This window comes from Capra hircus, chromosome 11 (genome assembly GCF_001704415.2).
Source record: "Capra hircus breed San Clemente chromosome 11, ASM170441v1, whole genome shotgun sequence".
Taxonomy (NCBI): domain Eukaryota; kingdom Metazoa; phylum Chordata; class Mammalia; order Artiodactyla; family Bovidae; genus Capra; species Capra hircus.
In genome coordinates this window covers 13,073,572-13,087,192 of record NC_030818.1, presented here as the reverse complement: position 1 = coordinate 13,087,192, position 13,621 = coordinate 13,073,572, and the positions used below count along the sequence as shown (strand labels likewise).

Here is a 13,621-nt window from a genome sequence, read left to right as displayed (position 1 = left end):
TAATCAACCTGATATTACAGAATTTTGAAGAAATATTGAGTATAGGGAATTACTTTTGAAAAGGCTAAATTGTTCTGTAACATTCATTTTGTTTCTGTATTTCTAGATGGCAGTAGTGGAACTTTAAAAGTTTTTTTTTGAGTCAATTTTTTATCATAGGTGGTAAATAATAAAGTATATTCAGATTGTATATATGAATCTATTAAAATATTATGCCTATCTAGATATATTTTTAAAATTCTTACAACAGACTAAGTAAAACTGTAACTTCAGTTTTACTGATGATGTGCCTTCCAGTTGCATATAGAAAAGTACTCTTTACTAGTTTTAGACCACTTCATAGGTCTTGTTTGTTATGAAATGCTTTTGTACAGAAAAGAGCATCTGTGATTGGTTGCCTGTAAATTGCCCGCTGTTGGGTTTGAGTGATAAAATATAAAACATTTCTTCCTCTGCTTTTCTTAGTATTTCAAAAAGTTTTTAAATGTTCTAAAATATTTGTATAAGCAGAAAGTATAAGAATTATTTATATTTATAAGTGGAAAATATAATATTTTAATAAAGATTACTTAAAGTACTAGGATTAATGGTAGAAAGATTATATTGGGAATTATTGTAACTATACTTTGTCACTTAATTTGGTTTAATTTTTATTCATCTCAAAAAATAGCTTCGGAAGGACCAGTCTTCACATTATGGTCCTGTTCTTCTGATATCTGAATTACCAGAAGATGGCTGTACTGAAGAAGAAATTAGAAAAATATTTCAACCGTTTGGAAAAGTTAATGATGTCCTGATTGTTCCATACAGAAAGGAAGTGAGTTATTTAGTCTATTCTAAAAAGTCATAATTTTATTTTCTAAAGACTTGTCAGATCTTTCAGCTTTTACTTCATATACAACTGTTACTTGAGTTACGTAAATGTTTGGAATTGAATGAACAGGGTTCCTAAATACTGCTTTATATCCTTTAGAACAGCACACTGTTTTTTCAGATGAGCACACTTTTTCTTTGAAGGGCCAGATAATATTTTAGGTGTTGCATGTCATAGGATTTCAGCTACTCGCTCTGCTATACAACTCTGTTGTAGTGCTTTACAGTCATAGATGATATATAAATGAATACGCATGGCTGTGTTAAAAAAAACTTATTTACAAAAAAACAGACGGCAGGCCATAGTTTGCCATTCATTGCTTTAGCACTTCAGTAAGGTGATGTTAAAAAAAAAAGATTTTGTTTGTACAGTATTTTTTACATTTGAATTGTAGTTCTATAACTTACATAGTAAAGTTCTATGAAGTCTACAAACCCTGGAGTAAACAGAACATGAAATTAGGAGGTAAAACAAGGGAACATAGTTGGTATAATTTTCCTTGCTGCAAGAAACCTTAAAAAGGTCAAATTTAACAGCAGCTAGACTAGATCCTGCCTTCTTTCCTATTGTTCAGTGAACTCTGCCTTCCTGTTTCTTACTCTTTTATGATCTTGCCATGGACTGCTTCCTTATCTTGGTAATGGTATAGAAATTCTGTTAGGTTAAAAGTCCATTTTGTGTGTGAAAACATCCTAAAGATCAGATTACACGTTAGCAAGAGGTAAAAGTGAAAAGAGGTAAAATCAACCAGAACTTGAGGTAATTTCAGTTTTATATTCCGCAAGGAAGTATTAAGTCACACAGAAATTTAAGGTAGATTTTTGACTTAAGGTATAATATGTTTCATTTTAGGCTTACTTGGAAATGGAATTTAAAGAAGCAATTACTGCAGTCATGGAGTACATTGAAACAACACCTCTTCTGATAAAAGGGAAAAGTGTGAAAATATGTGTTCCAGGAAAGAAAAAGTCACAGGTAAACTGAATTTAGTTCTTACACAGTTCATTGTTGTTTAGTTTAATTTTTTTTAAGTATCTTATATACAGAGACGTGCATAAAACTTAAAAATGTTAACTCCATGGACTGTGTATAAATTCACATACACTGAACTTAATTTCGTGTATGCGTATGTGTGTGTGTGTGTGTGTGTTAGTTGCTTATTTGTGCCTGACTCTTTGTGACTCTGTGGACTATAGCCCAGTGGGCTCCTCTGCCCATGGAACTCTCCAGGCAAGAATACTGGGGTGGGTAACCATGCCCTCCTCCAGGGGATCTTGCCCACCCAGGGATCGAACCCACGTCTCATGTCTCCTGCATTGGCAGGCGGGTTCTTTACCACTAGCAGCACCTGGGAAGTCCCATATGGGTTTCATAGTTGTTTGCTAATTCTGTTACATTGGTATTTTCCCCTACTGGATTGCTTGCCAAAATGGCAGATTGCTTGCCACACTGTAAAGAATTAATGGTAAGCAGTCGAGTAGGGGAAAATATGTAACAGAATTAGCAAACATTTATGAAATCTCTGCCTAGGTCCAAACTACAACCTTGACTACATCCTGCAAGCCCCTTGCATATTTCAGTCACTTATTTGGAGATCAAACCATGTTAATACTTAGATTTTCCTCATTCTTTCAAAGTTCTATGTGGCATTACTTTGTATGAATATACCATGATTATTTTATCAGTTCCCTCGTGGACTGCTTTTTAGGTTATTTCTAGTTTTTCATTACTATAAATAGGACTTTAGTAAACTTTCTTGTATATGGCTTTCATAGGCCTTTCTCATGCATTTTGAGGTGATAGCTATAGTGGACTTGCTGGGTATTAGGATATACTGTAATAAATGTTGGATCACCTGTTAAATCGCTGTAATAATTCACAGTCTAATAATTGATGTGAGTACAGGTGTCTCTCCATTATAAATGACATTTTATTATTTGCACTTTTAAAATCCAGTATGTAAAAAATGGTATCTAGTTTTGATGATCATCTTTAATGTTGTGTTTGAGTTGCCTTTTTTTTTAATGTGTTATCTGTTGTAGTTTTTGGATTTGCTGTTCCCACAAGGTTTTCTATATATGTATAAGGTCTTATAAGTTGCTGGTCTCTTTCCTGTGCTAAGTTATCTTAGCTTTTGTTACTGTTGTTGTTCAGTTGCTAAGTTCAGAAGCATGCCAGGCTTCCCTGTCTTTCACTGTCTCCTAGAGTTAGCTCAAATTCATGTTCATTGAGTTGGTGATGATATCTAATCATCTCATCCTCTGCTGCCCTCTTTTCCTTTCCCCTTGAGTATTTCCCAGCATCAGGGTCTTTTCCAATTGAGTTGGCTCTTTGTATCAGGTGGTGAAAGTATTGGAGCTTCAGCTTCAGCAGCTATCCTTCCGTTGAATATTCAGGATTGATTTCCTTTAGAATTGACTGATTTGATCTTGCTGTCCAAGGGACTCTGAAGAATCGTCTCCAGCACAATTCAAAAGCATCAGTTCTTCAGTGCTCAGCTTTCTTTGTGATCCAACTTTCACGTCCATACACGACTACTGGAAAAACCATTACGTTAACTATACATACGTTTGTTGGCAAAGTGATGTCTCTGCTTTAGGTTTGTCATAGCTTTCCTCCCAAGGAGCAAGAGTCTTTTAATTTCATGGCTACAGTCACTGCAGTGATTTTGCAGCCCAAGAAAATAAGATCTATCACTATTTCCATTGTTTCCCCATCTATTTGCCATGAAGTGATAGGACCAAATGCTTGCATCTTAGTTTTTTGAATGTTGAGTTTCAAGCCAGCTTTTTCACTTTCCTCTTTCACCCTCATCAAGAGGTTCTTTAGCTCCACTTTACTTTCTGCCATTAGAGTGGTGTATCATCTATATTTCTGAGTTTGTTGATATTTCTGCCAGCACACTTGGTTCCAGCTTGTAATTCATCCAGCCCAGCATTTCATGTGATGTACTCTACATATAAGTTAAGTAAGCAGAATGGCAATATACAGCCTTGTCATACTCCTTTCCCAACTTGGAACTGATCTGTTGTTCCATGTCCAGTTCTAACTGTTGCTTCTTGACTTGGATACAGGTTTCTGAGGAGACAGGTGAGGTGGTCTGGTACTCCCATCTCATTAAGAATTTTCCACAGTTGGTTGTGATCCACTTAGTCAAAGGCTTTAGCGTAGTCAGTGAAGCAGAATTAGAAGTTTTTCTGGAACTCCCTTGTTTTTTCCATGATCCAGTGAATGTTGGCTATTTGATCTCTGGATCCTCTGCCTTTTCTAATCCCAGCTTGTACATTTGGAAGTTTGCGGTTTAGGTATTGCTGAAGCCTACCTCGAAGAATTTTGAGCATAACCTTGCTAGCATGAGAAATGAATGTTTTAGCTTTTGCTTGTCTATAAAGCTTATGATTTCTCCATCGAATCTGAAGGAAAGCTTTGCTGGGTAGAGTATTCTTAGTTGCAGGTGCCTCCCTTTCATCACTCTAAATATAACTGTGCCATTCCCTTGTGGCCTACAGAGTTTATGCTGAGAAATCAGCTGATAATCTTATGGTCCCTTGTTTGTTATTTGCTTTTCCCTTGCTTCTTTGAATATTTTTTTTTCTTTGTCTTTAGTTTTTCTCAGTTTGATTACTGTGTGTTTCACCATGTTCCTCCTTGGGTTTATCCTGCCTGGGACTCTGCTTCCTGGGACTCTGTGGACTTGGATGACTTTTTCCTTCCCCGTGTTAGGGAATTTTTCAGCTATTACTCTTAAGTATTTTCTCAAGTCCTTTCTCTCTTCTCCTTTTGGTACCCCTATAATGTGAATGTTGGTGTGTTTAACGTTGTCCCAGAGTTCTCTTAGACTGTCTTCATTTCTTTTCATTCTTTTTTATTCTTTTCCATGGCAGTGATTGTGACCATTTTGCCTTCCGGGTCACTTATCCATTATCTGCCTCATTTACTCCACTATTGATTCCTTCCAGTGTATTTTTCTCTGCAATTATTGTATTTTTCATCTCTGTCTGTTCTTTAGTTCTTCTGTCTCTTCTTGCATCTTCTTGATCTGTGCCTCCACTCTTTTTCTGATATTGTGTTTCATCTTCATCTTCACTATCATTATTGTGAATTCTTTTTCCAGTAGTAGGTTGGCCATCTCTACTTCACTTAATTATTCTTCTGGGGTTTCACGTTTCCTTCTTTTATGACATACAACTCTTTTCTCATTTTGTCTTATTTTCTGTAGCTATTTTGTAGGCTACAGGATTGTAGTTCTTGCTTCGGCTGTTGCTCTCTGGTGTATGAGGCTGTCTTAAGCGATTTGTGCAGGCTTTCTGATGAGAGGGGCTGGTTCCTCCCCTGTTGTAGACTGAGCTGTGTTTTGTCCCTCTCTTGGGCAGGGCCATGCTCAGGGAGGTGGGGTGTGTTCCTGTCCTGTTGGCTGTTTGGCTTTGAGGTGACCCACCACTGAAGCTTATAGGCTGTTTGGGGGGACTAATGCGGGCCTCTAGAAGGACTGATACCAATGAGTACTTTACAGAATTGCTGCTTCCAGAATCTTTGTTTCTGCAGTGAGCCACAGCCATCCCTGCCTCTGCAAGGAGATCTTCTTGTAGTGGGCAGGTAGGTCTGTCCGAGTCTCTATGGGGTCCTGCTTTTTTCCCCTGAGTCCTGGTGCACACAAGACTTCGTCTGCTCCCTTCCAAGAGTGGAGTTTCTGCTTCCTCCAGCCTTGTGGAATTCCCGCAGTCAAATCCTGCTGGCCTTAAAAACCCAATTCTCTAGGGACTCCTTCTGTTACCAGACTCCAGACTGGAAGCCTGACATGGGGCCCAGAACTTCCAATCTTGTGGGATAACTTCTGTGGTTTAATTGTTTTCCCGTTTTGTGAGTTGCCCACCTGGTGAGTATGGGATTTGATTTTAACATGATTGCACCCCTCCTGCTGTCTCATTGTGGCGTCTCTGTCTTTGGATGTAGGGCATTTTTTTCTGGTAGGTTCCAGCTTTTTTTTTTTGTCACTGCTGCTTCAGCAGTTAGTTGTGATTTTGGTGTTTTCCTAAGGAGGTGAGTTCATATCCTTCTGCTCCACCAACTTCAGTATTGACTTTAATTTATTTGTTTTTTCAGTTTTCTAAAATTGAGGTTTAATATATTTACAGTGTTATGCTAGTCTCTACTGTACACAAGGTGACTCAGTTCAGTCGCGTCTGACCCCAAGGACTGCAGCACGCCAGGCCTCCTTGTCCATCACCAACTTCCAGAGTTATTCACACTCATGTCTATTGAGTTGGTGATGCCATCCAACCATCTCATCCTCTGTCATCCCCTTCTCCTCCTGCCTTCAATCTTTCCCAGCGTCAGGGTCTTTTCAAATGAGTCAGTTCTTTGCATCAGGTGGCCAAAGTATTAGTTTCAGCATCAGTCCTTCCAATGAATATTCAGGACTAATTTCCTTTAGGAGGGACTGGTTAGATCTCCTTGCAGTCCAAGGGACTCTCAAGAGCCTTCTCTAACACCACAGTTCAAAAACATCAATTCCTCAGTGCTCAGTTTTCTTCATAGTCCAACTCTCACATCCATACATGACTACTGGAAAAACCATAGCCTTGACTAGACAGACCTTTTTTGGCAAAGTAATGGCTTTGCTTTTTAATATGCTCTCTAGGTTGGTCATAACTTTTCTTCCAAGAATAAGCATCTTTTAATTTCACAGCTGCAGTCACCATCTGCAGTGATTTTGGAGCCCCCCAAAATAAAGTCTGTCACTGTTTCCATTGTTTCCCCATCTGTTTGCCATGAAGTGATCGGACCAGATGCCATGATCTTAGTTTTCTGAATGTTGAGTTCTAAGCCAACTTTTTCACTCTCCTCTTTCACTTTCATCAAGAGTCTCTTTAGTTCTTCTTTACTTTATGCCATAAGAGTGGTGTCATCTGCATATCTGAGGTTATTGATATGTCTCCCGGCAATCTTGATTCCAGCTTGTGCTTCTTCCAGTCCAGCATTTCTCATGATGTACTCTGCATATAAGTTAAATAAGCAGGGTGACAATATACAGCCTTGACGTACTCCTTTTCCTGTTTGGAACCAGTCTGTTGTTCCATATCCAGTTCTAACTGTTGCTTCCTGACCTGCATACAGATTTCTCAAGAGGCAGGTCAGGTGGTCTGGTATTCCCATCTCCTGAAGAATTTTCCACAATTTGTTGTGATCCACACAGTCAAAGGCTTTGTCAATAAAGGCGTAGTCAATAAAGCAAAAGTAGATGTTTTTCTGGAACTCTGTTGCTTTTTTGATGATCCAACAGATGTTGGCAATTTAATCTCTGGTTCCTCTGCCTTTTCTAAATCCAGCTTGAACATCTGGAAGTTCACGGTTCATGTATTGCTGAAGCCTGGCTTGGAGAATTTTGAGCATTACTTTACTAGCGTGTGAAATGAGTGCAATTGTGCAGTAGTTTGAGCATTCTTTGGCATTGCCTTTCTTTGGGATTGGAATGAAAACTGACCTTTTCCAGTCCCGTGGCCACTGCTGAGTTTTCCAAATTTGCTGGCATATTGAAAGGCAGTACTTCACAGCATCATCTTTCAAGATTTGAAATAGCTCAACTGGAATTTTATCACCTCCACTAGCTTTGTTTGTAGTGATGCTTCCTAAGTCTCACTTGACTTCACATTCCAGGATGTCTAGCTCTAGGTGAGTGACCATACCATCATGATTATCTTGGTAGTAAAGATCTTTTTTGTACAGTTCTTCTGTGTATTCTTGTCACCTCTTCTTAATATCTTCTGCTTCTGTTAGGTCCATACCATTTATGTCCTTTATTGTGCCCATCTTTGCATGAAATGTTCCCTTGGTATCTTTGATTTTCTTGAAGAGATCTCTGATCTTTCCCATTCTATTGTTTTCCTCTGTTTATTTACATTGATCACTGAGGAAGGCTTTCTTATCTCTCCTTGCTGTTCTTTGGAACCCTGCATTCAGATGGGTATATCTTTGCTTTTCTCCTTTGCCTTTCGCGTCTCTTCTTTTCTCAGCTATTTGTAAGGCCTCCTCAGACAACCATTTTGCCTTTTTGCGTTTCTTTTTCTTGGGGGTGGTCTTGATCCCTGCCTCCTGTACAATGTCCCAAACTTCCATCCATAGTTCTTCAGGCATTCTATCAGATCTAATCCCTTGAATCTGTTTCTCACTTCCACTGTATAATTGTAAGGAGTTTGATTTTGGTCACACCTGAATGGTCTAGTGATTTTCCTTTCTTTCTTCAATTTAAATCTGCATTTGGCAATAAGGAATTTATGATCTGAGCCACAGTCAGCTCTCGGTCTTGTTTTGCTGACTGTATAGAGCTTCTCCATCATTGGCTGCAAAGAATGTAATCAGTCTGATTTCAGTGTTGACCATCTGGTGATGTCCATGTGTAGTCTTCTCTTGTGGTGTTGGAAGAGTGACTCAGTTATTCTCTTTTATATTCTTTTCCGTTATGGTTTATCACAAGATATTGTATATAGTTCTCTGTGATGTACATTAGGACCTTATTGTTTATCCATTCTAAATGTGATCATTTGCATCTACCAACCCCATACTCCCAGGCCATCCCTCTTCCTCCCCCCTCCACCTTGTCAACCCCAATTCTGTTCTCTATGTCTAAAAGTCTTTCCATTTTACAGATAGTTTCATTTGTGCCATATTTTAGATTCCACCCATGTGATATCATATGATAATTGTTTTTCTCTTTCTGACTTCACTTAGTGTGATAATGTCTATAGTTGTACCCATGTTGCTACACTTGGCATTATTTCATTTTTCATGACTGAGTAGTATTCCATTGTATATATATCGTATCTTTGTCCATTTATTTGTTGATGGAAATTTAGGTTGTTTCGGTGTCTTAGTTCTTGTGAATAGTGCTGCTATGAACATAGGTGTTCATGTGTCTTTTTGAATTACAGTTTTGCCTGGATATATTCCCAAGATTGCTGGATTATGTGGTAATTCTATTTTTAGTTTTCTGAGGAACCTTTTTGTTTTCCGTTGCAGCTGTACCAGCTTACATTCTCATTAGCAGTGCAGGAGGTTTCTCTTCTCCACATCCTCTCCAGCATTTCTTATTTATAGACTTTTTTAATGATGATCATTCTTTTGGCTGCTGTGAGATTGTACCTCATTGTAGTTTTGATTTGCATTTCTGTAATAATTAGTGAGGTTGAGCTTCTTTTCATGTGCTTACTGATAATAGCTGTTGAGGTGGGAAATTAACTATTGAGATCTTTTGCCCATTTTTTGATTTGTTAGTTTGTTTTTTTGTTCTTGAGTTATATAAACTGTATATTTTGGAGATAAGCACTTGTTGGTCTGATCATTTATAGAAATTTTCTCCCACTCCATATCTTGTCTTCATTTTTTTGTTGTTGGGTTTTTCTTACAGTTCTCTTTGCTTTGCAAATGCCTGTAAGTTTTATTTTTTCTTTTTATATCTATTGCCTTGGGCGACTAAGCTAAGAAAGACGTTGGTACCATTTATATCAGAATGTTTTTGCTATGCTTTCTTTTAGGAGTTTTATGGTGTTAAATAAAACTAGACACTGAAGGTGGCAGAGCACAAGGATATGAACTCACCTTACAAAAACGCCAGAATATGTTTTAAGTCTTTAAGCCATTTTGAGTTCATTTCTGTGTGTTGTGAAAGGGTATGTTCTTACTTCATTTATTTACATGCAGCTGTCCAACTTTCCCAGCACCATTTGCTGAAGAGACTGTCTTTTTCCCATTGTTTATTCTTGCTTCCTTCGTTGAAGATTAATTGACCGTAGATGTATAGGTTTATTTCTGGTCTCTCTATACTGTTCCAATCATTTGCATGTCTGTTTTTATACCAGGTGCAAACTGTTTTGTTTACTGTTGCTTTGTAGTATTGTCTGAAGTCTGGGAAAGTTATGCTTCCTGTTTCCCCCCACCTCTGAAAATTGCTTTGGCAATTGTGGGTCTATGGTTCCACATAAATTTTTGAGTTATTTTACTTCTGTGAAAAAATGTCATGAGGGGGTAATTTGATAGGGATCACATTTAATCTGTAGTTTTCTCTGGATAGTGTTTCCATTTTAACAATGTTCTTTCAATTCAAGAGCATGGGCTATTTTTCAATTTCTTTGACTCTTCTTTTATTTATTAATATTTTATAACTCTCAGCATGTCAGTTTTTCACCTCCTTGGTCAAGTTTATTCCTAGGTTTTTAAATTTTTTTGGTGAAACTTTTTTTCCTCATGGAAGGTTTATTTTTTTCCCAGTTTATTTATTTTTAATTGGAGTATAATTGGTTTACAGTATTGTGTTTGTTTCTGCCATGTATCTTTTGGTGAGATTTTAAAGGACATTCTCTTTCTGATATTTCATTTTTACTGTGAAGGTAATGTGACCAATTTCTGAATGTTAATCTTGTATCCTGCTACTTTGCTGAATTCATTTATTAGATCTATTCGTTATTATGTATAGTTCTTAGGGCTTTCTATATATGTATCATGTCACCTGCATATAGTAACAGTTGTACCTCCTCGCTTCCAATTTGGATCCTTTTTATTTGTTACATGATAGGAGTTTTTATCTTGAATGGATATTGAATGCTTTTTCTGCATCTGTTGAGATGATCATGTGGTTTTTGACTTGTTAAATGAAATTAAGTCACTTAGTCGTGTCCGACTCTTTGCGACCCCATGGACTGGGGCCCATCAGGTTCCTCCGTCCATGGGATTTTCCAGGCAAGAGTGCTGGAATGGATCACCATTTCCTTCTCCAGAGGATCTTCCCGAACCAGGGTTCGAACCCTGGTCTCCTGCATTGCAGGCAGACGCTTTACCGTCTGAGCCACCAGGGAAGCCTTTTGACTTGTTACTGTGATGTGTTATGTTGATTTGTGTATGTTGAACCATACTTGTGAACCTGGGATGAATCCCACTTGGTCATGTTAAATATGCATCAATGATACTGACCTGTAATTATCTTTTTTGGTGGTTTCTTCCTCTGGTTTTAGTATTAGAGTGATGGTGGCTTTATACAATGTCTTTGAGAGTGTTCTCTCTTCAGTCTTTTATATTCTTCTTTGAGAGAATCTGTCTATGACGCCCTCTGGTCCTGGGCTTTTTGTATTGGAAGTTCAGTTTTGTTTGCCCTTTCAAAGAACCAGCTCTTGATTTTGTTGACTTTTTCCCCCTATTGTTTTCTTCATCTCTATTTTATTTCTCCCCCACCCCCATCTTTATTTCCTTCCCTCTTCTGACTTTAGGTTGTTTATTTTTTTTTAAATTCTTTTGTGTAGTAGATTAGGCTTTTTACTTGGGATATTTTTTCTTGTTTTTGATGAAGACCTGTATCACTATGAACTGGTCTCTTATGAACTGCTTTTGCTGGATTGCAGAGGGCTTCCCTGGTAGCTCAGATGGTAAAGAGTCTGCCTACAATGTGGGAGACCCAGGTGCGATCCCTGGGTCAGGAAGATCCCCTGGAGAAGGAAGTGGCAACCCACTCCAGTACTCTTGCCCAGAGAATCCCAAGGATGGAGGAGCCTGGTAGGCTACAGTCCATGGGGTCCCAAAGAGTCGGATACACAGAGCAGCTTCATTTCACATAGATTTTGTATGATTGTGTTGTCATTGTTTGTCTCAAGGTACTTTTTAATTTTCCTTATTGAACCCTTTTTTTTTTTAAGTAGCATGTTATTCAGTCTCCATGTAATCTTTTTTTTTCCTTGTTTCCTTTGGTTGATTTCTTGTTTCATGCCATTGTGATCAGAGAAAATGCTTGAAATAATTTCTGTACCCTTAAATTTGTTTAGGTTAGTTTTGTGCCCCAGGACATGTGGTCAATCCTAGAAAATGTGTGTGCACTTGAAAAACATGTATATTTTGTGCGGTTTTTTGGATGCAGTGTCCTGAAAATATTACTTCTTACTTTTCTGTTGTAACATTTGGGACCTCTGTCTGGAAAATCTCTCCATTGATGTTAGTGGGGTGTTAGTCTCCTACTACTGTTGTCTTCCTGCTGATTTCTCCCTTCATATCTGTTAGTTATTTATGTATTTGGGTGCTCTTAAATTATGTGCATATTTGTTGATGAGTGTAAAATCTTTCTCTTGTATTGATCCTTTTATCATTGTATAGTGTCCTTTATCTTTGTAGCCTTTGCTTTAAAGTCTGTTTTGTCTGATAGGAGTATTGCAAGTCCCACTTTCTTTATTTTTGCATGAGATATCTTCTTCCATGCCCTCACTTTCAATCTGTATGTGTCCTTTGCCCTAAGGTGGATCTCTTGTAGGCAGAATATTGTAGGCTTTTATTTTTTAATCCAGTCTGTCACTCTTTTATTTTTTTAAGAGTTTTACACCTGATAGTGTATATCCCTTCTTCATTTTTAAAAATTAATTTTTGGCTGTGCTGGGTCTCTGTTGTGTGTGGGCTTCTCACTGGTTTCTTCTTTTGTTGCTGAGCACAGGCTTTGTGGGTGCTGATTCAGTAGCTGCGGCACACAGACTCATTAGTTGTGGGGCCAGGCTTACTTGCTCTGTGGCACGTGTAGTCTTGCAGCACCAGCGATCGAACTTGTGTCCACTTCATTGGCAGGCAGATTCTTATCCAGTGCACCACTAGGGAAGTCCCACTCTGTGTCTTTGGATTGGAGTATTGACATTTAAAGTAATTATTGATTCATGTATTTATTGCTATTTCTTTTTTTTTCTTTAAAAAATTTATTGAAATACAGTTTATTTACACTTTTCATTAAAAAAAATGAAGTGTAGTTGATTTATGTATTGCCACACCAAACTGTTTTCCAGTTGATTCTTTGCTTCTTCCTTTCTTTTACTTTTTGTGATTTGATCATTTCCTTTTCTTCTGCCACTCCCTTCTGGCCTGCAGTATTTATGTATCGAAATCAACTGATAGCCTTCTGGAGGTTCCCTAGTAATGAACTCTGTTTTTGTTTTGCTGCCTTTAGAATTCTCTCTTTAACTTTTGCCATTTTTATTATGTCTTGGAGTAGGTCTGTTTGGGTTCATCATGTTTGGGACCTTCTGTGCTTCCTATATCTGGATATGTTTCCTTCTTTAGGTTTGGGAAATTTTCAGCCATAATTTCTTCAAATACATTTTCAGTACCCTTTTTTCTTTCTCTTTCTTCAATCTCTGCATAGACTGGCCTGTGTTATATTATCCCGTAGGTCTGTTATATTGCTTTTTTTTTTCATTTGGCTTTCTGTCTGCTCTTTTGATTGGGTACTTTCCATTAGTCTGTCTTCTAGGTCACTTATTCTTTCTTCTACATTATTCATTTTGCTATTTACTGCCTTGAGCTCAGCTTTGATCTTGGCAAATGAATTTTTAGATTTTACCTAGCTCCTTTTCACAGTTTCTAGTTCTTTTTTTTTTTTTTTATAATAATCTGTATTTCTCTTGATAGCCTTTCTTAATTCTTTCAGTATTTTCATTATCTCATTTTTCAACTCAGTGTCTGTTAGACTGAAGAGTTTTGTTTCATTGTTCCTTCAGGGAAATATTTTTGATATTTTAACTGAGAGTGGTTTCTCAGCTTCTCATTTTCCTTGTATTTGTCTTAGTCTGAGAGTTTAGGAGAAACAACTATCTCATGTAGTCTTAGAGGGCTATTTATAAGCAGAAACATCTCTGTATAGCTTGTGTGGGTTTTAATATTTTTTTGGTGTGAAGGCTGTTTTTGATTTGGATGCTTGCTGTCTCTCTTGTCAGCATGTGCTGGTTGTTACCA

General features: G+C 37.7%; 1 protein-coding gene across 4 annotated transcripts in view; it reads left to right on the top strand.

The window, feature by feature from the left end:
• Window positions 1-13,621, top strand: part of ZNF638 (zinc finger protein 638) — an 87,738-nt gene that overhangs the window by 31,051 nt on the left and 43,066 nt on the right. For all 4 annotated transcript variants that reach the window (XM_005686378.3, XM_005686375.3, XM_013967510.2 and 1 more), the window contains 2 exons: window positions 671-817; window positions 1,727-1,849. In XM_005686378.3, the coding sequence (XP_005686435.2) occupies window positions 671-817; window positions 1,727-1,849 (270 nt within the window). The remainder of the gene's footprint in view (window positions 1-670; window positions 818-1,726; window positions 1,850-13,621) is intronic.